Here is a 26,693-nt window from a genome sequence, read left to right as displayed (position 1 = left end):
AATAAAATATGACTCATACAATTCATATTTCCTTTTAAAAGCAGAGATTTTAATGTCTGCCTTTAATGATCCAAAGCAGGGTCATTTTGCTAAAAATTATATTATAAAATCACACAATTCTTCTTCTCTAACACTAGAGTTCATATTTGTATTAGGAAAAAAATTATTGTGAAATTCATAAAATAGGATTGTGTTTACACCCCCCATGAGTTTTTTTTAAAGCCCTATGAGTTGACACTAGTTTACTAGCACAAAAAGTACTGACAAAGTCAGCTTTTTTCTTTTTTGTTAAAATTCTTTTGTTAAAATTCAATAGAATAAAACCAAACATACATAAGAAAATTAATTTTCATTTCTTACGTCTTTAATTCAGCCAATCCTTTATATAAAATACATAATCAATCCTAAAAAGATGATAAACAAACTGAATACATTAATTCAGGAATTGTAAAATTAACAACCATTGAGGCCCAATAAAAATAAGAATGAAAAAATGTAAAGCATAATAAATTCCAGAGTTGTAATATATTGAAAAGTAACGTAAGTATTAAAGGTGCTATGATGGAGAGTACTAGCTGCTCACCCAACTCCGATCGCCCTTTCTTCCATGGTAATAAAGTGTGCTGGGCACATGGTGGCTCACCTAGAGACCACAGTTCCCAGTCTCCCTTGCATGTAGGCATGACCCATGTGGGTTAGATCATGCCAATGGAACCTGACAGGAGTGATGCGTACTACCTTCTGAGTCTAGGACTTAATAGAGTGGTTATACACTCCTCCATAATCTTCCCCTTCCTATTAGCAGAAAAACAGGTGTCTGCTATCAGCTTCAGCCTTAAAGACGAAGACAGCACCCTAGGCGCTGGTAGAACTGCAAAATGGAAGAAATCTGGATCCCTGAACGACCATATGGAGCAGAGACACAAGCCAATCTGAACATTAGGACTGTGATATGAAAGAAATAAATTCTGTGGGTTTTTTAAAGCCAACATTATTTTATAGTGTTTGTCACGGCAGCCTAGCCTATCCCTAAGACAAAAATTGCTATCAGGAGTCAGGTACTGCTATAACAAATACCTACATTATATGGTACTGGTTTAGTGGTTGGGTTCTAAGTGGTGAATAAACATATTTCAGGCTAGAAACTTTATGATTTTTCTAATGCGGTGGCAAACCATTGGATAGAGCTATCATCTGTGATGATTTAGGAGCTATACCACGTGACTTTGGAGCAATAGGGAAGAGCCAAAGTTTTAGTGCATACTGGCAGCTACTTACTGCTTTTGTAAGGTATTATAAGAAAGAGATGAGGTCAAGCAAGAATTAGCCAATTTATGAACAGAGATGGAAGGGAAAAGAGAGTGTCTAGACATTTGGGACCTCGCAGGTGTGGAGAAGCCAATTGTTTCTCTATATTAAACAGCAAGATACAAACCTTTTCTCAAAGACCTCCCAATAAGGAAAAAAGAAAGAAAAAGATTCAGTCCTGGAATAAAGATCAGATTGAGGATATTATATTCCCATCCAAGACTATTATTTCAGATGGCTTTGAGGTAGCAGCATTAAAATGAGGTAGAGAATCATGAGTCTAGAAATAAAGGAAGGTTAAGAACTTTATGTCCAGAAAATAACCTTGGAGATGGTTCCTGACATATGGCAGTGGCTGGCAACAAACAGACCAGAAATCTACCAAGGTTCGGAGGGAACTGCACTACCCAAGACCCCAAAAGCGCAGTCAGCTAAAACTCCTAATTGTTCCTGCCCTTAAGCTGCCTCTACAGAGGGCATACCCTCAAACATCCAATTTATCTGTGACCTTGGAGGATAACGGACAAGGAAGAATCTCCCAGAAGGCAGAGCTTGGGCCCACAGAGGACAATGGACAAGGGATTTTTCCCAGAAAACAGAACCAGGGCAGCATCCAGAGGAGCTAATCGTGAAATTTACTCCAAGACCTCAGCAGGAAGCCTTTGCAAGTTTTGCTCAGCAGCATTTGATACCTGCTACTGACCAGTGACTCCTGGGTTTCCTGATTCTCCCTTTTCTGAAAGTAAGTCTTTATTTCACTTATCCCATTCTTGTTCCATCTCTATATATTGTGAGGAGCAGATCTCTTCTCTTTGAGTTTACAGATTGCTGGACCATGAAGGGCCACATCAGAGCCAAAAAGAGAAAACTGCACATCACCCTGAAATCCCAGACTTTAAGGTAGCTTCAGGAACTAAATTGGCTGTGTATCCTCCCCTTTGGGGAGGGAATAAAGGGTTCATGTGTGGGAAGTAGGGGCTGTGGGAATATCTGGAAGGCCAGAGGATTGGACTGTGGCAGAAAATGCAATTTGTTACCAAAATCTGTTTTCCCCTTCCTCTACAGTGGAGCAGCTGGGCCATGACTAGTCACCTAGAGATAATATTTCTGGGCCCCCCTTGTAGATAAACAGAACCAATTGACTTTGTTCTTGTCAATGCAATAAGACCAGAGAGCTATCTATCACTTCCAAACCTGGGCCTTAGAGTTTGGGCATGTGTTCCTCCATGCTCTCTTTCCCCTTCCTGCCAGCTGGAACATGAATATGATTGCCACCCTGCTTCAACCATACAGCTGAGGAAGGTAAGAGAGGAAAGTAGAACAAGATTGAAAGAATTCAGTTCACGAATGACCTCAAGTCACATGCCAACCTATACCACTCAACAATTTTTTTATAAGCAGCTGTTATTGGAGTTCTTTTATTACATCAACTTGGTTTTCATTCTAACTTCATCTGTACATCTACTGAATAAATTTTAAGATTTCAATTGACTAAGTTGTACCAGTTTTAAATACAGGGATAATAAAACCTATAGTATACAAAAACTTACACATATTTAATGTATACATTTTCATGAGTTTGGACATATGCATACATCATGATATCATCATCACAATCAAAGTGCTAAACATATGTGTCACCTCCAAAAGTTACATTACAGTGATATGAAATTCGGCACTGACACCTCCAAATCAAGGCAACCACCACCACCATTAATTAAGAAATGATTAAATGCCAGGCACTATTTATGAGTCAGTTATAACCACTCACTGCAGTAGTATTATTAATTTCATTCTGCAGATGAGGAAAATGAGGTTCAGACATGTTAACGAGGTAAATGTAGCCTTTAAGGAAGAGAAATGTTGTCTTCCTTCCTATTTCTCCTACCAGTTCCCAAACACACACACACACATACACACACAGTGCTCAGAGCTCCTTGAGAACAGAACTGTGGTTTATTTATCTTTGGACTTTCAGTATCTAGCAAACTGGCCTGTAAATAATGGCCGAATGAATCTTTAAGCTGTACAGTCTAATAAATTTCAAATTCAAGTAAACAAAAACTTCATAATATTGTTTCTCCATGAATTATACAAATACACGCATGTTAAAACTCTGAAACTCATTTAAATGCCTAGTCATTTTAACAAAGACTTGTTGATGGCCCAGTGAAACCTTGGCTCACCTGCATCGTGAAGTGCCGTCCTTCCCTGCAGGTCTACATGTTCAGTGGGACAATTGTACTGTTAAAACATAAAAACTTAGTAGTCTAGGAGAGTTTTATTTTAAAATTAAATATCAAAACTCAAATAACAGCTGTTATCTAATCTTAAAATATTCCATTTATCAGAAACTCTAAAGGCTACTAGACAAGCCACTAAATATTTTGACATGAAACAAATATCATAACATTATACCGCAACTTTAATGGTACTTCACTAAACAGGAAAACATATGGTACATTACAATAGAATGAGATATAGAAACTATGCTATTGTTTGGGGGTTTTTTTTCCAGCAAGAGTTAAAACTTGAACAATTGAATCAGAAAAAACAAGAGTTCCGCTGTGAAACTTCATGGCAAAAAATACATCCTCTATCTGAAAACTTAATTCAGCCCACTAGTTCATAGAATTTTGTGGTTGCCTGATTACAAGTTTAACTAATAGTGTTACTATTATGTAGTCTAAGTTATTGACGTTTATATAGAAATATATGGATCCTATGCTGTTACCACTTTATCTTAAGTCATATATTGGACAACAGAAAATTCCAATCTCCAGCTAATGCCAACAGGAAGGTCAAGTCTTTGTTATTTATTTTTAATACACTGAGTTATGCAATTCACTTCCCTCAGAGTTTCTGCTCTTTATTGTTCACATTCTTTCACAAACGATGGAAAAAATATTATGCAAGCTAAGAGGCAAAGTTAGCCTACTATTTTCTTTGATCTCAAATTCCAAAAACACATTAAAAACACATCTACTGTTTGCAGTCAAAATAATAAAGCCCAAGTATTAACCACTTTTACTACCTGTAGAAGTTTTTGTAGACACAATGCATGTCCATACTTTGCAGCCAGGTGAAGAGCATTTCTCCCTATAAAAAAAATATTTAAAAATATATGATAAGGGTTATTTTCTTCACATGTGAATTTTCCATAGAAATATGACTCATTTTTCCAAAATAAGTTGACAGAATACTTAATTTGTAAGCATGCCTTCAGTTTCTAAAATGTTTCACCCAGTTTCAATTTTTTTTTTTTTTTTTTTTTTTAAAGATTTTATTTATTTTTTTTTTTCCTTTTTCTCCCCAAAGCCCCCGGTACATAGTTGCGTATTCTTCGTTGTGGGTTCCTCTAGTTGTGGCATGTGGGACGCTGCCTCAGCGTGGTCTGACGAGCAGTGCCATGTCCGCGCCCAGGATTCGAACCGACGAAACACTGGGCCGCCTGCAGCGGAGCGCACGAACTTAACCACTCGGCCACGGGGCCAGCCCCCACCCAGTTTCAAATTTTAATAAGAGATATACACACCAAAACAATGAAGGTGGGAAGAAAAATTAAACATGAAAACCCATAAAGAGCAAGAACTTTGCCTTATTCACCAGTGTATCTCCAATACCTAGAACAGTGCTTGAGACAGAATAAATAATTAAATATTGGCCTAGGAAAGAAAGGAGGGAGGGAGGGAGAGAAAGAGAAAGACAAAAAGAGAACAGGGAAAGGAAGGAGAGAAAAATACCTAGATTTCACATAACATTTCCAAAAAGGCAGTGTGGATACAAAAAGGGAGGAAGTTAAGAGATGTATGTCAAAGAAAGGGTATTTCCTTACTAATTTTTATGCTTCAACTAAAATTCAAAGTTCATTAAGAGATCTTGTCTCTGAAAATCAGACAACTTGTTCAAATAAAATGTGTATTAAAATCTGCAAATTTAAAGGAAATTACAGACAAGAGGAGCAGGGAAGAAGTTACCAGATAATCTGAAAGGTGAACGCTGAATATTGAAAAAAGGTAAATTTGAAGAGAACATTCTACCTCCAAACACTATTCCTCCTAATTGTATTTCTTTACACATACATCGCTCTTGGATGGTGAAAATATAAGGGCTTCATCAGGCTATTCTAGTTTCTAATCTTAAATGTTCTTAATTTCCCTCTAAATTCACAAACTTCTTACAACATAACTTGACTTCACAAGTAGATCTTTCTGCTAGAAAAGAAGTAATTTACGTTCTGTTCATCCTTGATGAATGAATAAATTGACTTTCAATTATCATTCAATTTTATATGAGTTTAGATAAGTGAATAATTTTTCCTGTGTCTGATTGCTTCTCTGTAGCTGACTAACCAGGTTCTAGAATAAAAAGCAGTGAATCCAGATTTTTAAACAGGTACAGATACAACATATTCAACCACTCCTAATCATCGATCATCCGATTACAAATAAGTCAGATGTGATGATTTCAAATTTCAATTTGCTACTATTAATGGACAAGTTTCCTAGAGACATTTCACACTGTGAAAAGTGACTATATTAACTGGCATTCACATGAGAAGTAGGAGAGTATGGCGTGGGATGGTGGGGATAGGCACAGTGGTGACAGTCCCTGGTGTTCAATAAAATGCCACAGAAACTTGGTCACATAAAAATGTCAGGGCTAAGGAAATACCAACTCCAGCCACTTGAGATAGGACAGCAAAAAATTAACAGAACATCACACCTAACACATACCTTGATCAATTACACCAAAGGTGCATTGTGACCTGGGTCACAAATACCTCAAAACTGCAATAACTAGAAATCTGGTTATTTTCAACACACTTTCGTATTGCTAGCAAATAAAGGAGTTAAGATAAAACACAAAGTTTTTCTAAACAAATTTTTATCAACTATTTACATCTGGATTATAACAAACAATACAACAGTAAATGAGACAAGGTCCTTGTCCTTAGGAAAGGACAACTCTAAGGACAAACATAATAAAACAAATCAAATAAAAATATGACTAAACAACAGCAAAAACCAAAACCAAAAAGAGTTAAGCAGGGTATGTCAGAACGCAGCGTATGAAACGATGTCTGCTGAGCTTCGGAAAGCATTTGAGCTTGGTCTGCACTGGAGGAGGGCGGGCAAAAGTCACTAGATTGGCCACTAGGCAAAAATGTCCATAGCAGAATGAACACAGACAAAAACAAGAAAGACACTAGTTTGAATTGGAATTAGCATAATAAATAAAGTCTTCAGAGTTCTGAAGAGGTATGGTTAGCCCAAAATTTCCAAAAATAAATATTCCTCTGCATCAATGGAAAGCATATTTATAAGTAATAAACAGTTTCTTGTTGGTTCAAAGGTGGCAGATACAGTGAGTTTAGTCTTCAATTAAGAATCTGAGGTATCTTTAGGCAAAGATTTTCCTTACTAACTCAGTTGTGATCTCTCTCTCTCTCCCTCTCCTTCTCTTCCATTTCTAAACACAATGCTGGTTAACAGTAACGTATTTATTTGTCCACACTTGGAGTCATAGAACGAAACATTAAAGTTGTTAAGAAAATTCTCTGCTTGACATCAACTCCCATATTTAATTGAATAACAAAGTAGAACTGCAGAGAAATAGTTGTCAAGAGTCTCAGAGAACTGAGAATGATTAACTGAAGAATGGAAAACTAACATGTTCCTTGAAGAAAAGCAATAGCTTCATTCAGATACTTAAAAGTCTATCTGGCGCTGTGCAAACTTACGCTGGAAGATTTTAAAAGATAGACAGATATGATAAGTTTAAGCAGGAGACCCAGTAAGAGACAGACTTAAACTGTCTACAAGAAAGCATTTTTTACAAATATAGCTAACACAGAACAGGTTTCCTCATGAGGCATAATGGTTAAGAACACAGACTCTGACCGAAGGACCCTGCACGACGAGCTGCTGGATGCTCAGTGCCTCAAGCCTCACTGGGTTGACGTGAGGATAAAATGAGTTGTACATGTCAAGTGCTTAGCAGAGTAGCTACATAGACGTTATATAAGTGTCAGCTATTCTTGTTATCATCATTATTGGTGATAATGTTATTGTTCTGAGGCAGTTGGTTCTCCATCAGAAGAAAAGTCCGACCAAATTCCAAATGCTCACAACAGTGAGGAGTCATATACTGAATGTATGAGTATAAACTAAACGGCCCCTAACGGTTCTTCAAAATCTGAGATTTAGGATCCTGTAACACTACCAAGACTGGCACTAGACTTCGGGTCTCCAACTGTTCATCAGTTTAGTAATCCTTTCTCCTAAATTCCCTGTACTTGCCCTCTCCCCGACAAAGATGCCTCAGAAGTAAACCTTTTCTTGACTAATTAAAAACAGAAAATTAAGGACTTCTCTTTGTCAATCACATTTAGGTCTGATTAAGAACATTCGCAATGGACAATGCTTGTCTTCCCTGTTTTGTAATTGACTATGGAGGCACACATACCTGCAGTGTCACTGGTTGTAATATCAACTCCATGCACAAGGATGGCATTCAAACACTCCAGATTCCCCTTTGAGGCCACAACATGAAGGCTAAAACAAAAAGAAAATATTTGCTATGTCATGGAAACTATCAAAGGCCAACTTAAAAGTTACGTTAACGTCACCTTTTATTCAACACACACACACACACACGCATGCACACACATTTTAAAGACTGCATTAGAACATCTATACATTTCATAGAAGATAAAAAAAAACCTATCCCATATTACTGAAAAATTCATCTTAACCTGAATTTATAAGGGGGTTATAAATTTCTAGAAATACTTTCTACTTTCTAGAAATACCTCCTTAGAATCAACGGACTACTCCAATGTTCAATAGCTTTAACAACAAAAATTTATACTATAATACCATTAACTTCTATAGTTTATTACTTATAACAAAGGCACTGGTGTTTGGAGCTTAATAAATGCACTAAAAAATGCCTATCAGATTATTTTGCTTGGTTTCAAATATACTGAAACTGCCAAAACAAATAAAGTTACAGGAGAACGTTAAGGCCAAAGACAGATCAAAACACTTATCTCTTCTCTTTAAAATGATCAAATTAAACTTGAAATAGAAAAGCCTTCAAAACAACAAGCTAAGCTACACTTAAAAGCCATAAAAGAACTGGCATAGTCTTCTTCCCCAAAAGTACCAAGGACTACCATCTAATTCTTCCTTTTGCTCAAAGACCTGTGTGACTGGTTGAAGTTTCACACAGACAAGCACAATTGAACAAGTTTCCTCATAAGGCAAGTAAAGCCTGCTTACAAATCTAACTTTAGGCCATCACGTATTCAAGATACAACATAAAATGTCCCATTGTTTCTTTGATCACCTAACACTTCATTAGTCAACAAATATTTTGTGTGCAGTAAGAACTGACATTGACTATACTCTACCAAATCCAAACTGATAAGTAAATACAGTAGGACTTGTTGGCAAAAGATGTAGAACTCAGGCTGAAATAGAACTGAGGCCCTAAACAAGTACTACAATAACCACGGTGAAGATGCCAGAAGATAAAGGATGTGCAAGTGCTCGGCAAGGTGCCCAGATACAGGCACACACTGTATTACACCCTCAGCAGGATCTTCCCTGCCTTCAACATTTAAAAATTTTACATTTTCCCATTCCCTGAAACCTTAGTACTCCTAGTTCTCCCATCTCTGCTGTTATTATTCTATACAGAACTATACATATTCTAATATATAAATTCAAGATTTATTTTCTTTATAGTCTATTAATCTCTTCCTACTCAACTATAAACTCAATGAAAACAGGGATTTTTGTCCGTTGTGTTTCCTGTTACATCCCCAGAAACAATTACAGTACCAGACAGATGATGGGCCCTCAAATATTTAAATAACGGAATGCTTAGAGGCAAATCTGGAGACAGCTTGCAAATTCACTTCCAGATATTATAACAGTCAGTCATGTGTCTCTATTAGTATTATGACAAATATAAATGCAAACTAGAGACCAAGCACTACTAAGTAAAGCAGGCTCGTGTATGATTTGAATTAGAGAGAAAGAAATGTTTCTGATAAAAGGAATATAGTGTTCTTAAGAGTCACACACATTCTTCTTGTAGTAGAATTAAATTGCTATAAGACTGAGGGTATCAATTAATCTCTCTGCAACAACGAAGTAGGGAGTTATACCATGCAATGCATAGTTAGAACCTTTTGAGGAACGGCAATTTTCTTCAAGCAAAGGTTTTTAGCTTCCCAAGAATCTTGAAGATATTTTTTCATTTGCTTATTTTCATCTCCTAGGTCACAAAATTTGCAAGACTTCTTTCTTCAAAATCAATCAACATTATACTGATAATGTACCAAAGGGCAGAAATCACAACAAATCTATGATGCATTATTAATGCTGGGGGTGCTATAAACAGTAGACGTGCTTCAGAAAGAAGATATATCAATCACTAAAATGTATGCAAAGAGTTGTAAAGGAAATTGGAAAAGCTGTTTTATAGAAACAGTCTTTTGTAAAAAGTCAACTTTTAAGTTTTCTTTTTTTAAACAAGACATACTTCTGCTTTCATAACAGGAGATCCAGATAGTTTGGACAATCCCCACCTCTGAGGATGACTAGAAAAGTTGCATAAAAATAAGACATGCGGGGGCCAGCCCAGTGGGGTAGTGGTTAAGTTTGTGCGCTCTGCTTCAGGGGCCCTGGGTTCACAGGTCCAGATCCCAGATGCAGACCTACACACCAGTCATTAAGCCATGCTGTGGTGGCATCCCACATACAAAATAGAGGAAGATTGGCACAGATGTTAGCTCAGGGCGAACCTTCCTCGCCAAAAAACATAAAAAATAAGATGTGCTTAAAGGCATCTGGGAGCTAAAAGACAGTGAAAAATTACTAGGGTAGTATACAGGGAAGGACAGGCCCAGAAAGGTAAGCTTAGTATTTGAGGCCATTTTTGCCTAGGAGGCTTTGCTGACTCCAGAGAAAACAGCTGGGAGGCTGGAAGAGCACTTTTGACAGGCTGAGCGGATGGGGTGACAGGAATTGGAATCCCCGCCTCTCCAGGTGGCAGTGGAGATCTTTGGTGAATCTGCCTTATTTTGTGTTGGCAAGGGGCTGCATCCTAGGGGAGAGGTGAATGGGAAGAAAACAGACCCTTGCAGTGACTACGGCTGGGCTTCAAATATTTCATTTTCAAAACTGAGTTGAGGTCAAGAAGCATATGTTACTTTGGTCTTACTTTTCAAAACTAAAAACAAAATCATTCAAAATAAAATTGTTTTTACAATAACATGCAATACAGAAAATATATTTACAACATGGCCTATACCTGACTAAATATAAAATGCTTTAATTAAGGAATAATACAGTTTATGTGTGAGTAACAAAAGGAAAATATTTTATCCTATGAATACCAGAAAGAATTCTACCTTCTACAGTGAAAACCTAAAAAACTAATACCATTCAAATATTTCACAAACTAAAGTTCATAGTTCATCAAATTACACATGATTTTTATAACTCTGACCATTAATACAAATAATTTCACTCAACACTAAACCTTAGATGAAAAAAATCAGAACAAAAACTCAAGCAACCATTCATTCAAAGCATGCGTGGGCAAAACTGAAGAAATAGGTTTCACTGAAGAGTTTCATCCCATAGATTCCCTTCATCTTTTAACATTTTGGCATTTGGAAAAAAAGAAAAATGAAAAACAAAGTCACTTTTAGATATTACATTTTTACTATTTACACTGTGAACTCTATAAATAGCTTAAAATTTACCAAAAATAGGAACAGGACTCAAAATCACCAAGATTTCTATAGCCATCAAATTGGCTACTTGATAAAATTGAAACAGTATAAAAAAAGTGGAACTTTTCACACTGTATTGCTCTTAAAAATTACTTAATTTTTAAGTCACGATTTGCTATTTTTACTATATTTAAATATCTAAGCATTCTAAGGCAGTGACCCACATCAAACATTAACCATTCACTTCTTAATATTCATTGCTAGATTCAGTATCTGGTTTCCAGTTACTGTATAATATTCTAAATAAACTCATGCAAGTATCAGACTGAGAGGAATTTGAAGAAATGAGACTTCACCTGTACCTCTAGAAGGTTTCCCAGATAAGGTTTTACTGCTATATTCATAGAGGGCAGTGACAGAACCTAGATCTACCCTTTAGCTCCCATTGCTTCCCACCCCAACAGGACGGGAAGTGATGAAGACTGGGGAGGGGAGGGAAAAAAGATAAGCATATAAACAAAGCCAGGAGTCCTCCTCAGTGACAAAAACAAAAGGGCAGGATTGCTACCTGTGTCTCCCTAAGCCATACTACTTATTCTGCCTCCCTTTCTGTTCTAGAGGTTCTCATTTAAATTAATAACTCAAATATAAAAATGGATTGGGAAGCTGAGAGGAAAAGACAGTGTAACTTACAGAATTCTTCCAAGACAGAAAACAGGTTCACATCCCAGCTTTGTGACTTTTCATGAGATTAGGCCAAGTTTACTCTGTAAACTTTCTCCTATTACTTTTAGAGGACCTCTGAGAGGATCAAATATGATAAGGAATGTGAAAAAGCTTATAAACGAAAATGCACCAAATAACCCAGACTGTGGTTTGCCATAGGGCCTAAAAGACTGGGCAGTATTTTTTAGCATTCTCTCTCTAGCTTGAAAATCTTTCAAACTGAGATTTATTAGTCTATAGTGTTTGAAAGTTAAGTGTGAGAGATTTTATAATGTGGGTTTTGAAGAAGACTTCTTAAATTAAAAAGTTGATAACCATTTCATTTGTATCCCAAGCGTCTACCCAATCCCTCGTAGGCTAGTATCAGTAATACTTACGCAGATCTGCCTTCCACATCTAGTTTGCCTGGACTGACTCCCTTTTTAGCAAGAATTGAGGACACTTTTTCTACATCTCCCCTTTCTGCTGCTTTCATCAATCGGTCATCATATTTGTTCCAATCTGCTGCATGCTACAAAAAGGAAAAAAAAGTAAACATGGCATACTATATCTACTATATCAGTAAGACTTTCTAAAGAAGGAAGGCAAGGCGAAGGGAAAGCAGCACTGCATGATGCATCACTCGATTTCCAACCGCATCCCAAATTTCCTCTCCCTGCTGCGCTAACTTCACGAAAAGAACCTTTCCAAAACACATGATATACAAGAAAGATTTTAAAGTATACTTTTGAGAAAGACCATATCTCTCATGTTCTCTGCTCTGTTTTCTTTGCCTCAGAGCAAAGAAAGGAAATTAATAATTGCTGAACACCTACCCTGTGCCAGGCATGAATTACTAAAAGAACCCTAGTAAACTAAAATTATCATCCTCATTTAACAGACGAGAAAAGTTATGGCTCCAGGGTCATTAAATGACTTAAGTGGCAAGCCCAACCATGACTTCTCATGACATCCAAAATCAGTGTGCTTTTCCTATTCTCTAACTCATACTTTCAGATTTGGTTCTGGTTACATATCTCACAAGACCCCTAGATGCAGTGGAATTCTGTAAACGTTTTAAGACCTGCCCCCAACTTGTTTAAAAGGTACAGTTGGAAATGTATTTATGGAGGCAAATTACACACACTCAATAGAGAAAGCAATTCATTATGCTTAAATACTAGAATAAAGAGAAACTTCTACATAGAAAAAAACTAAAAAAAGACGAGTATTAACTATTTAAAAATTCTGAGATAGGATTACAGGTGACTTTCAGAATGTGTTTTTTTTACAGTCAACATTTTTGGTTTTGGTAAAAAGATTTTCTATTTTAACAAAAACTCAGTGCATATGTATTTAAAAGGAAGATCAAAGACAATGTTTCAAATAAAAGGATGTATTACGTGATATACATTTTAATTATATCAAAGTTATCTTCAGTTTTGATTGGAGAAAATATATTCACAACATTCTGAAGCCAATAACTTGGATCTTTTCTTAGAAAGCAGAAATGTAGAACCCAGAACGAAAATATACATTATTTAAACAAGTAGGTTTTAGCCTTTTAGAATATTATAAACTTATTGCTAAATTCTATGCTAAGTCAGTATTATTTCTAGAATAAAAAAAGATATGTACACGTTTTTCACTTAATTTACAAAGCAATTCCTATGCCCACAAATACAATAACAATCCTCTGGAGGAAAAAATGAATCACTTATATGAAGTATATCCTCTAAATGTTTGATCAGTATAATTATTTTATATCTACTAGCCCTTCCCAACCAAAAAAATCACCAATTTTATAGCTAAATCAGCAATGTATTCATTAAATACTTGAAGTGAAAAAATATGAAAACTGAAATTAAAAAAAAGATAAAGACATTAAAATTTTAACTCACTCCTGAAACATAACATTTCAATGGGATCTGGTTCAAGTACCTACACAGACTTCAGAACTGCTGTCTCTAAATTAGTCACATGTGGAGTGAACCCACTTCCTTCTAACTTCTAAAGTTCAAACTATCAACTATAAATAGAGACTAGCCCTCCTTATTGGCTCAAAGTCTAAACTACATTTTAGGCATCCCCTTTCTTCAGCTTTAAAACAAAACAGTTCACTGACTCTAAAGTGGGGAGTGGTAGCAGACGTAGGCTTACGAGACTTTGTGTTTTCAAATACCTAAGAGATTAAGTCACGTTTAGCACACAAATACTTGCTCTAAATTGATTAGTTTATCCTTGCAGTTAAAACCACCTCAACTTTATTTCCAAGTAAATTCACTGGTGGGGAAAGGAGCTATTTAAAACACTAAAAAATTATAAAATCCAAAAGTAAGACTTTTTAAAAGATAACTAAACATGATTAAAGTCTCATTATCATGTGATTTTCAGTTCTACTCCATCAAGCACTGTTTTCCATTTTGCTCTACTGTCAGTTAACAGAAATACTGCTCAATTATTAAGATTCTATTATGTGCTTTTTAAACCCAGAAAAAGAAACAAGAACATTTATTTTCCATCACTAACCCCAATCTGCTAATCAAATAAATCAGAAGGAATACAATAAGACATAGAAACCAAAATTAATAAAACAGTAACACATTTTAAAAGAATACAGTTCAGAAAGCCCAATCCAGAATCTTTTGTTACACTGGACTACAGGGATACCTACTCTGTTCTTAGGAGCACAAGAAAACCAACAGTTCATCATAGACAGGATTTAGTCTCTTGTTGCTAACAGCAAACCACTTCGCATTAAGTTACAAATCTCTGTAGCTCACAAAGCAAGCTCTCAGACCAACTCCTGACAAGTGAGTCCGTCCCTCTCTTTACAGCTCTTCCTGTTCTACAGTCTTCATGCTGTGCTACACTTAGCTTGGATCTCTAGCGATATTTTCTTCGTCTTCAGGATCCTTCTCCGCCTTCATACCGCTTGAAAATTATCTTCCTTGTTGTGCAGCACTTGATGAAGAGCAGCCCCAAATCAGGTACTGTAACTCCTCCTATTTCTTATTCTTTAGAAGCTATCTTTCAAAGCTGTCCCTTTCAGGGACTCCACTGGAAAACTTGAACAGCACTCTGCATCCTGCCGCCTCAACACTGCAACACAGACGCTGCAGCGCATGATAAAACTGTCCACATCCGAATCATCCCGTAAACAGTGTGGAGACTGTCTCCCATTGGTCAGGTTCTATTTTAGATTCCATAGGACTTGACAGCTGAGTGACAGAAAGGAGTAGCTAAGAATATACTGTAAATGCATGCTTCTCCTCTGAGTAATAAATTTCAGGTCTACTAGAGACAAATGACTCAAACATATTGTAAAAGATGCTTTTTATACCAAAACAACTTGTGTGACATTATGACAATTTTGTTAAGAGATAAATCTGGTTATTCCACAAAACAATATTTAATACCAGTTTCAGTTTTAGGATCATCTACCATGAAGTTATAATAGCCTTGATAAACAGAATATAAAATTCTATTTTAAGCAAACGTGTCACACTTTAATTTAAGGAAACACAAACACACAGAGCAACACTTCCAAATTTTCTCCATTTCCCTTCATACCCCATCAGCGTCATCCTGAATACAACTAGGTTTCAGTTTACAACTGCTGCCAGTCTGTCTCCTTACATGTTAAATGAGAAGAGCCAGAGGCACTGCCAAGACATTAAATAGACAGCATTATGATGAATACTTTTCAACAAATTTTAAATTTAACTCAGCATTCTTAATTTCCAAGTTTAGCACCCTGCCTGATATGACAAGCAAATATTTTACCATGGAAAATCAAATTACCTGGATTCAGGGATTAAAAAAACAAATAAACTAATTAAATACTAAACAAATAAATGCATATTAAACACTAAGTTAGACTGTAAATAAAACTCCATTTGGGGACAAAGCAGACAACTTCTCCACATTCTATGATGTTTAACATACTTGTATCAACATACTTTATATATTAAGGATGGTAACAAACATCCACAAGCTCCAGGGTGTTTTTACTTTCTAGTTACCACAATAGTATGAGAGCAATTTGTACTTCCCCCAAAAAGCAAGATTTGGGAAAACTGTTTCACGGGAATGCAAAACATCCCAACATAAGTGCTTACAGGAAGGTGGTAACTACTATACTACAGATCATGCTGCCAGTGAAAAATTCTGTTATGAATTTCATCAAGAAATCTGTTTCCTGCTTTTTAAATTTAAAATATTAGGCACACAGTCTAATTATAAAATATATAAGGTCATACACCATAATGTATTATTTTTGAAACAATTTTTTTCCCCAAATCACATTAGACATCACAATGGATTTTGGCTAGACCCAGAGACTCCACCCACTCTATCTCATCCTTCTTCAGAGGAAATCTGGGATAGAACTCAGGCCCTGTCCTTTGGTTAACAAAGCAAGCGCATTCTTTCTAGAAATAGGACAGCAAAAGCAAAGGAAATAAAAAGAAAGGGTGAAACCCGTAACAAGCAATAAAAGCCATATAAGGAGCTGTCTGTGCTAAGACTCAGAAGACAGGACTTATGTGCCCTCCTATAGTGCAGATATCCTGAGCCTCCCCAGCATCTGTAACTTAGTCTCCTGTTCCTGTTCTCACACCTCCCTTCCCAGGTATTTTCCAAGAGCTCCCAGCAAATTCTCACTTTTGCTCTCCCCTGTGCCTGTAAAGTTCTTCCGTTATCTGCATTCAGGTTCTTCTCAAATGTCACTTCCTCAGAGGCCTTTTAAAACCTTTGTATCTAAACAACTCCAGTCCCACTCTACCCCCACCACTCTATCTTCCTGCCCTATTTTACTTTTTTTCATAATACTTATCAGTATCTGCCATTATATCACATTTACCTGTTTATTAGCTTACTACCTATGTCTGGTATTTGCTTCAAAAATAATGAAAATAATCAGGAGAGCAGACTGAATTCAATAGCACATTAAAAGGATTATACACCATGACCAAGTGGAATTTATTCCTGGAATGCAAGGATGGTTCAACATAAGAAAATTATCAATGTAATACATCACATTAACAGAATTAAGAATGAAAATCACATGATCATCTCAATTGATGTATAAAAAGCATGAGACAAGATTCAACATCTTTCATGATAAAAACACTCAACAAACTAGAAATGGAAGGAAACCATGTCAACATAATAAAGGTCATATATGAAAAGCACACAGCTAATATTATATTCAAGGGTGAAAGACTGAAAACTTTTCCTCTAAGATCAGAACAAGATAATGACACCTGCTCTCACCATTTTTATTCAACAGAATATTGGAAGTCCTAGCCAGAGCAATTTGGCAAGAAAAGCAAATAAAAGGCAACCAAATTGGAAAGAAAGAAGTAAAATTATCTCTGTTTGCAGATGACATGATCTTATATTTAGAAAACCCTAAAAAATCGACAAGAAACAAAAAACAGAACTAATAAATGAATTCAGCAAAGTTGCAGGATACAAAATCAACACACAAAAATCAATTGTGTTTTTATACACAAACAATGAACAATCCAAAAAACAAAATTAAGAAAACAATTCCACTTACAATTGCATCAAAATAATACAATAATTAGAAATAAAACCTAACCAAGGAGGTGAAAGACTTATACACTGAAAACTAAAAAACATTGCTGAAAGAAATCAGAGAAGACACAAATAAATGGAAAGGTATCCTATGTTCATAGACTAGAAGACCTAATATTGTTAAGATGTCAATACTACCCAAAGCAATCTTCAAATTCAATACAATCCCTTTAAAAGTTCCAATGGCATTTTTTGCAGAAATAGAAAAATCCATCCTAAATTTCACACTGAATCTCAAGGGAACCCAAATAACCAAATAATCTTGAAAAAGAAAAACAAAATTGGAGGCCTCACACTTCCTGATTTCAAAACATATTACAAAGCTACAATAATCAAAAGAGTGTGACACTATCATAAAGACAAATATATAGACCAATGGAGAACCCAGAAATAAACCCTCAAATATATGATCAAATTTTCTTTGACAAAGGTGCCAGGATCACTCAATAGGGAAAGTACAGTCTCTTCAACAAATGGTGCTGGGGAAACTGGATATCCACATGCAAAAGAATGAAGTTGGACCCTTCTTTATCTTAGACTACATACAAAAGTTAATTCAGAGTGATTAAAGATCTAAATTTAAGATCCAACTACAAAACTTCTAAAAGAAAATATAGGGGGAAAGCTTCAGGCCATTGGATTTGACAATAATTTATTAGGTATGACACCAAAAGCACTAGCGACAAAAGCAAATATAGACAAATGGGACTACAACAAACTTAAAAACTTCTGTACATCAAAGGGCACAATCAACAGACTGAAAAGGCAACCTATGGAATGGGAAGAAATACTTGCAAAGCATATATCTGATAAAGGGCTAATATGCAGAATATATAAAGAACTCCTACAACTCAATAACAAAGAAACAACCCAATTAAAAAATGGGCAAAGGACTTGAATAAACATTTCTCAAAGATGATATACAAATGACCAAGAAGTAGATGTTCAACATCATTAATCACTAGAAAAATGCAAATCAAAATCATAATGAGATATCACTTCACACCCATTAGGATAGCTACTATTAAAAAACAGAAAAGAAAAGTGTCGGAAAGGGTATGGAGAAATCAGAACCCTTGTGCATTGTTGGTGGGAATGAAAAATGGTCCAACCACTATGGAAAATAAGATGGCGGTTCCCTAAAAAATTAGAAATAGAACTACCATGTATGCCAGCAATCCCTCTTCCGGGTATACATCTGAAAGAATTGAGAGCAAGGCCTCAACAAGGTATTTACACACCCATATTCATAGCAGCATTATTCACAATAGCTAAGAGATGGAAGCAATTTAAATGTCCACTGATGGATGGATAGGTAAACAAAATGTGGTAGAGACATGCAATGGAATATTATTCAGACATAAAAAGGAAGAAAATTCTGTCACATGCTACAACATGGATGAATCTTGAGGGCATTATGCTAAGTGAAATAAATCAGTCCCAAAAAGACAATACTGTATGATTCCACTTATATGATGTATCTAAAGTAGTCAAATTTATAGCAACAGAAAGTAGAATAGTGGTTACCAGGGGCTGGGGGAAGAGAGAAATGGGGAGTTGTTTTTTAAGGGGTAAAGCGTTACAAAGATCTGCAAGATGAAAAAACTCCAGTGATAAGTTGCACAACAATGTGAATATACTTAACACTAATGAACTGTACACTTAAAATGGTTAAGATGCTAAATTGCGTTTTTTTACCACAATTAAAAATAATAAAACAAAAGAAATGCAATCTCTCACAGTATCCTTAGCAATAATTAATACTAATTTTTTTAAACACAAGCAAGGGGGTGAGGGTGTAGATGAACCAAGAGTGGGCACAGGTTAATAATTGTTAAAGCTGAATTATAGGTTCATCAGGGTTCATTACACTAAACTATTCTCTCAACTTCTGTATATTTCATGCACTTCTGATACATAGACCAATAAATCTGGTTGACGTATAAATTTTTAACTATATTATATGCTTATAACCAAGGCCTTTCACTAACTCATTAATACGGCAGGAAACACAGCACATCCTTTCCACTCAATCCTCTCTGAACTAAAATGAAACTATTAACATTTCAACATATCTTGGTGAGTCCACAGTTATATACCTACAAGACAAGCCTTGTGATATCAAATGAAAGCATTCTAAAAAGAAGCAGTAAGTTTTTTGAGGAGCGTTAACGTTTACCATATATTATAGCAAATAAATTTCTATACTCGAGTACTGCATTGGTTTGAAAAGGAAATACTCATTAAACTCAGAATGCAGCAAGCCAAAGCAGTTATAGTAAAAGTCAAAATATAGCTGTTTCTAAAGAATAAATATAACATTCTAACACAAAGCAGTTATTTCACTAGGTAGACCTAACTGGATGATAACTTTAAACTCTAAATCAATACAAAGGAAATCACTTAAAAGTTTGACAGTGACTCCCTCATTTTAATATCAATTGCAAATTCATAACTTCTTTAGAAACTATATGACATTATAAAAAATTTTAAAAGCAATACATGTCCAGTGTAGAAAATCTGTAATACACTTATGTTTATATATGAAAATAGAGATGACATATAATTCCACCATATGGAAAAGACCACTATTAAAAATTTTTTATATTAACCTCTAATCTCTTTTCTGTTAAAAAGTCTAATCAAGATTTTTTTTTAAAACCTGAATGAGTCCAACAGCTGCATCATTTATTCAATATTTAGGATAGAAAGTCAGCTGAGAAGAAATTTATAGATGCAAATTAAACAAGTAGACTTTAAAATATATGCAAATCCATATAAAATATTTATATTTAAGGGAGAGACTTAACAGATCACAGATAAAATGATTTGCCGACCAGTTTTAGCCTAAAGGAAATTTATGATACATTATCCAAAAGAAAAATATACAAGACGACAGCAAAACTTTCATAGAAAACCACTTAAAACCAAGAGGAGTCATGCTGAACAAAAGCACCTATTTCACAGACCTTAACAATTTTGGTGTCATAGACCCCTTTAAGAATCTGATGAAAGCAATGGACCCTCTTTCAAAAATTACATGTAAGCACATATTCAGAAAAATTTACATTTATTTTCAGGGAGCTTCACTGATCTCTTCTTTACAAATACGGACTCCATGAACCCCAAGATTAAAAAAACCCTAAAATAAAGAGAAGCAGAAAGAGAGTTTTGCCTTGTACATAATGTTTATAAAATAAGTATTGAAGAACTGTCAGAAGATTGGATAATTTATTTAATAAAATTTACTGAGCAATGTCTAAAGGGATATAAATACTTCATTCAACATTCAGATACATACAATCATTTGATATGCGCCATGTCACATGTTGGGTACTGGATAGGGACCACAGGAAACAAAACAGACGTGAGACCTGGCCTCAGGCAGTTCATAAGAATAAAACGCAGTTACTTTCCTCAGTTGATCTTATAGTATAAAAAGACAGATATGTATGTAAACAAGCACATAATCATAATATGGGGCAATAATACCTCAATAATTACATATAAGGGATAGAAGTGGTTCAAAAGAGGAAAATACAGAAAAGTTTCGTAGAAAAAAATGACTAAACCATGTACTAAAAGAGGAATAAAAAATCACCAGGTTAGAAATAGCACTACAAATTAGGAAACTACAAACACAACCTGTAGCCCTTTATGGTTTCCTAAGCCCTTCGTATTCATGATATGTCAATTAAAATCTATACACAAATGACTCACATACATATCTGCAACCCATGCTTCTCTAAGCTCCAGGCCCATATATTTAAATATCTTCTGGACAATTCTTCTTCAATGTCTTAAAAGTATCTCTATGTCCCAAATTAAAAACATGTATTTCCTCCTAAAATCTGACCCTCTTCCAACTTTCACTAACACAGGAAATGATACCATTGGCCCATCTAGTTATACAAGACAGAAACCTAGAAATCAGTCTTGACACCTTACTCTCCTTGGTCCTCCATCACCATATCCTGGTGATTTCACTTCCCTATTATTACTCAAATCCATCTGCTAATCTCCATGACCATCAACATTACCCTACTACAAGTTAGCACCATCCCTCACCAGGATGACTGACTGCATTCATCCCCTAAACGGTCTGTCTATATTCATTCTGATCCCTTCCCTTGTGTTCTCCACAGTGTAGTCAGAGATTTTCCCAAAAGGGAAATCTAATCATACCACCACCACTACTACTCTCTTCCATATACCCTGTCCTACCATCACTTAAAATCCTTCAGTAGTTTTCTATTCTTCTAGGATAAAGACAAAATTCCTTAACAGAGTCTACATATGCCTAAACCTACTACCTCCTCAGCCTCATCACATGAAACATTAAGAGTTTCTAATGTTACACATGCAGAAATTGAGTCACTAGGAGAATATGGGATTTTGTTCCCTGTAAAGCAACTGCAGTTAGTTACAGAATGATTAGAGAATCCTGCTCTTAGGACTTCTTGTCCAGTGCTTTCCAATATTTCCACTTCTCTAATCATCTGAAAGTAAATCTTTGATGTAAAAATGCAAGTATCTTTAAAAAATTTAAACATGATAAACTTAGATGTCCTTTATAGCAAAAAAAGGATGAAAACGTCCACATTTCTGTATGTAAACTTTTTTTTTTTAAAGATTTTATTATTTCCTTTTTCTCCCCAAAGCCCCCCGGTACATAGTTATATATTCTTCGTTGTGGATTCTTCTAGTTGTGGCACGTGGGACGCTGCCTCAGCGTGGTTTAATGAGCAGCGCCATGTCCGCGCCCAGGATTCGAACCAACGAAACACTGGGCCGCCTGCAGCGGAGCGCACGAACTTAACCACTCGGCCACGGGGCCAGCCCCTCTGTATGTAAACTTTTATAAAGCACCTACTACCTGTCATGCACGGCAGCACTAGGGATATGGCAGTGGATAAGACAGCCAAAGTCTCTTTTTTTTAAACCACTTTATTGAGGCATGATTGACATGTAAAAAGCTGTACATATTTAGTGTAGACAACTCATTGAGTCTGGGGATAAGCATACACCCATGAAACTATCATGATCATCGAGGCCATAAACATATCAAAGTCTCTCATCCAATAGAATTCAATGTTCTAACAGGAAAAGACAATTAAGGAAAACAAGAAACTCAAGTGAGAATAGGAAAGGTGATGTGACAGGAATGCTGGGGATAGACTGTTAGGTTGGGCAACCTGGAAAGTTCTGAGCAGGTGATGCTTGCTGACAGGATCTGAATAAAAAAGAAGAGGCAGGCTGTGAGAATTTACATTTCAGGCAGAGGGAACAACTAGCGAAAGGAGCTTGGCATGTCTGAAAGAAGGCCTGTATACTGACACATAATGAGCAAGAAGGATCGCAGAACAAGATGAGGTAGAGGGGAAGACAGTCACCACCAGATCTAAAATGTGGGATTCCCCAGTTTTGTCGTAAACATTTTTCAAAAGGGACTTCTTCGGGGCCTAAGGCAACTGTTTTTCATAAGGTTCTTTTGATTACTTTAGAATCAAGTCTAAAAAAAATTCATCTTAACATACTATTTTTTTTTCACTTCCAAGAATTTATATTGAACAATAACCAGAGGAATCTCAATTTGCCTTGAAATGTTTATAAGATCAACCAGCTATCTTAACATAATAGATATTATAATCTACCTCACCCACCTCAGACCTAGAAACCTAAACAAACTGTGCAATGAACTACATAAAAAAAATCCACCATAAAAGAAAAATAGCACCCAAAAAACAGAATTTCACCATCACATCCTCAACATAAGGCTCCTCAAGAAAAAGAACATACACAACTAGAAGGACCCTCCACTAAAATATGCAACTATGTACTGGGGGGATTTGGGGAGAAAAAGCAGAAAAGAAAAAAAAAGAAGACTGGCAACCGTTGTCAGCTCAGGCGCCAATCTTAAAAAAATAAGAAAAGAAAAGAAAAAGAACATGGAGACAACTAAAGTCTTCTCTGAGGGGGAGAAAAACCCCTAAATAAAAACTAAACAACATGTACGTTTAGGCAAATTCCCCTAAATATCTAATTGAAATAAAGTACAACAGGCTTCTGTAGCACCCCACAATCATTAACATTCCCCATTACCCAAGACAAGCTCTACCACAACTGAAAACTGAGCAAACAGCAGAAAGCAGAGCTCACAAAGCATAAACATTCCGTGAAGATTAGGCTGCACAATTAAGAACTGTTCTACAGTTCATTAGATTGATTATAGTCAGAAATATTTCCCCCATTCCATCTAGTTCAAAGGTTATGTATTCCTCCCTCTTATATAAGAGCATATTAGAGCTTACATAATAGAAAAGGAAAGAAGAATGCTAAAATAACCTGGGAAAACAAAAGCATCCATCCAGCTCCTTTTCCCTGACTCTTGACTCTCTTTCCTTTCTGATTTTTTCTATCCTTATTTAATTATGCCCCATCCACTTCTTTTATCCTCTCAAATCCTCCACTGTATGATTTGAAATTATACAGTTAGGATTCAATGGAAAAACAGAGGAAAGGGAAAATTATACCCTATCAATCCTTTTTCTGACCAAGACAATAAAAGGCTAATCCTGCTTTATTGGATTTCTCTACATAAAAATGTCAAAGACAAAAGATAATAATAGTAATAATAATGATAATTTAAATAATAAATCTTCAGGACTAAAGGTGGCTATGAAATCTGAAAAAAACTTTAAAGAACTAGAGTGGCAAAGACTAAGAAAGCACTGCTTTGATAAGATTTCCTAACCACCCGGTTTGATTCTATTCTAGTCTGTTGTATAAATACCAGACTGTCTACCCGTCCCTATTGCAGGTATTTGTTCCTTTATTAGAACTGTCTAGGCACCCAAAAGAGTTTATTAAAAAGACAGACAGGAACTTGCCTCTCCAACTTTAATTAGTACTATTTGTTTTGTAATATTACTCATTTCACTCTTCCTCACTAGAAGAAGCATTAAATTTCAAAGTAAAAATATAGATCTTAAACACAACAGATTGTAATGTATATCGTACAAGAATAGAGCTCTCAGGATGGATAAGATTTTATTTAATAACTCCTTTAAAATGTTAAGCAATTGGTTATGCAGGAAAAATAAATATAAACTTTGTTCCTAGAAAATTTTATAGAAAAAAAAATTCAAATTAGAGTTCTTTAAGTGCCTAAGTGTCACGAGTGAAATTTTTAAAATATAAAGGTAAAAACCGAGGCGGGTCTATTATGCTTCCCAGACCCCCCTAAGCACACCAATGAACAGAGTACTATCTCTGGTGAGTTTTAACATTTTTTCACTGTCTGACCTGTATATATATATATCTGACTCACTAATATATCTGATATATGTATGTGTCAAAACAGGACAGATTTAGGAAGCATTCTGTGTTTATTTTTGACAAAGTAAAAAGGAAAATAGATACACTTATAAAAGAGCCTCTGAGTGGTTTAACCACAATGAAAAATAAGAGATATTTTTGTTCCTTTGGCTTTCTATGTTTTCTCAGCTTTGCAAAGAAACAATAGCTAAACAAAAATATGTTTGCTAGAACTCAAAAGACTCTTCAATATAACAAACCTTATACTACTAGCCAATATTTTTAAAATTTAAAATGGGAAATATAAAAATTATGTATATAAAAACAGAGAGTTATAGGAAAAATGTATGTTTTTGTAAGCACATTAAATTTAATTACTTTTCTTTTTATTTATTAAATGAATAATAGTTCTACACAAATGCACAACTCTTCCCACTCAGCTACTTTACACAAGGTCTCCTTCTAGCGAATCTTACTATATGTCCCCTATATCAAAAATACATGGCCTGGGGCTAGCCCAGTGGCGTCATGGTTAAGTTGGCACACTCCGCTTTGGTGGCCCGGGGTTCGCAGGTTTGGATCCTGGGTGCTAACCTAGCACCGCTCGTCAAACCACACTGTGCTGGCATCCCACACAAAACAGAGGAAGAGTGGCATAGATGTTAACTCAGGGCCAATCTTCCTCACACACACAAAAAATACATGTCCAAATTAACAATAAGAAAGAATGTATACTCTCATGATATTTAGGTCTATAATAAAAAAAATAGCATTTAAAATTAGGAATCAATTTCAAAATTGTTTAAGAAATACTTCTAAGTGTTTTTTATAGATAATTGTTAAATTTCATGACTTGAAGAGTTCTTCTTATTGTTATTTCTACTTTCCAAACAGGGTATAAAGAAACTAAGCAATTTACAGTGATGGATTGTGTGAACACTATTAACTCCTTTCACCCCTGTAAGCCCATCCCTTTGCAATGTGACTTTGCCATGCTTCCCATCAAGAGATGGCATTTGTTTCCTCATCCGTTAAATCTGGGCTGGACTTGTGACTTATTTTGACAAACAGAATGAGGCAGAAGTGACCTTCTATAACTTCTGAATCTAGGTCTCAAAAGAGCTTGCAGCTTCCCCTCTTGGGATGCAGCTGCCATAGAGTGAACAACCTAGCCTCCTAGAACATGAGACCTTGAGAGAGAAAAGAGCCCAGCCGCCAGCCGTGCCAGCCAACATGAAGTGCCAGACATATCAGTGTGGCCATCTTAGACCATCCAACCCTAGAAGAGCTACCAGATGACAGCAGCCACGTGAGTAACCCCAGACAAGACCAGCGGAACAACCATGCAGCAAAGCCCAGCCCAAATTGCTGAGCCATGGGAGTCAGCAGCAAATAAAATAGCTGTTGTTTTAAGGCACTAAATTTAAACCTAAGACTGAATCCAGGGCCTAGATTCTCTCCACTAACTCAAGCTGCAATTTACTCTTTCGTTTGGAAACAAATACATCTTGTAGTCTAATTCACTTTTATAGACATCATACAAGAGCAATCAAAGTAAGAAATAATACTTTCTTTAATCCATTATCTTAAAAAAAAACAAAGAAGAGCTGGGTATATACCTTTTTACCTTCTTAAAAGAGGAAAATAGATACATATGTTGAAATCTGTAATTGTAATGATACAAAGTTGATAAAATTTTTACAGAAAAAGTACTTTCTCTTCATTACTAAAGATACACAAGTATTCACTGAAAAACTAACAGCATTCATATGTATTTTATCCACAAAAGCTGAACTCAGCATGAGATCTAAAAGAAAATCTGAATGGTTATGCAGTAAAAAACTAAGGAATTATTAATTTTTATGAATCTAATAAAATTTGTAGCTTTAAACAATAAAACATTGCTACTGTAATGTTTAATCAGTATACCTTCACACCTGAATGGAAACACTGAACCAGGAGCAGACCACGGCAGAGCAAGAACTACAAGTGCCTTTTCTATGTA

The 26,693-nt window shown here is 35.6% G+C and overlaps 1 protein-coding gene across 4 annotated transcripts in view; it reads right to left on the bottom strand.

Annotated features, from left to right (window-relative positions):
• UACA (uveal autoantigen with coiled-coil domains and ankyrin repeats) overlaps positions 1-26,693 on the bottom strand; it is an 82,282-nt gene that overhangs the window by 26,163 nt on the left and 29,426 nt on the right. For 2 of the 4 annotated variants that reach the window (XM_070621937.1, XM_008523903.2), the window contains exons 2-5: positions 12,166-12,299; positions 7,777-7,865; positions 4,343-4,407; positions 3,495-3,552 (exon numbers count right to left, since the gene is read on the bottom strand). In XM_070621937.1, coding sequence (XP_070478038.1) covers positions 3,495-3,552; positions 4,343-4,407; positions 7,777-7,865; positions 12,166-12,263 — 310 coding nt within the window. In that variant the 5' untranslated portion in view covers positions 12,264-12,299. Of the gene's footprint in view, positions 1-3,494; positions 3,553-4,342; positions 4,408-7,776; positions 7,866-12,165; positions 12,300-13,668; positions 14,211-14,441; positions 15,064-26,693 lie in introns of those variants that run through there. The other 2 variants (XM_070621926.1, XM_070621934.1) reach the window with 2 other exon arrangements.

This window comes from Equus przewalskii, chromosome 1 (genome assembly GCF_037783145.1).
Source record: "Equus przewalskii isolate Varuska chromosome 1, EquPr2, whole genome shotgun sequence".
NCBI classification, from domain to species: Eukaryota; Metazoa; Chordata; class Mammalia; order Perissodactyla; family Equidae; genus Equus; species Equus przewalskii.
This window is presented reverse-complemented; position numbering and strand designations above follow the sequence as displayed.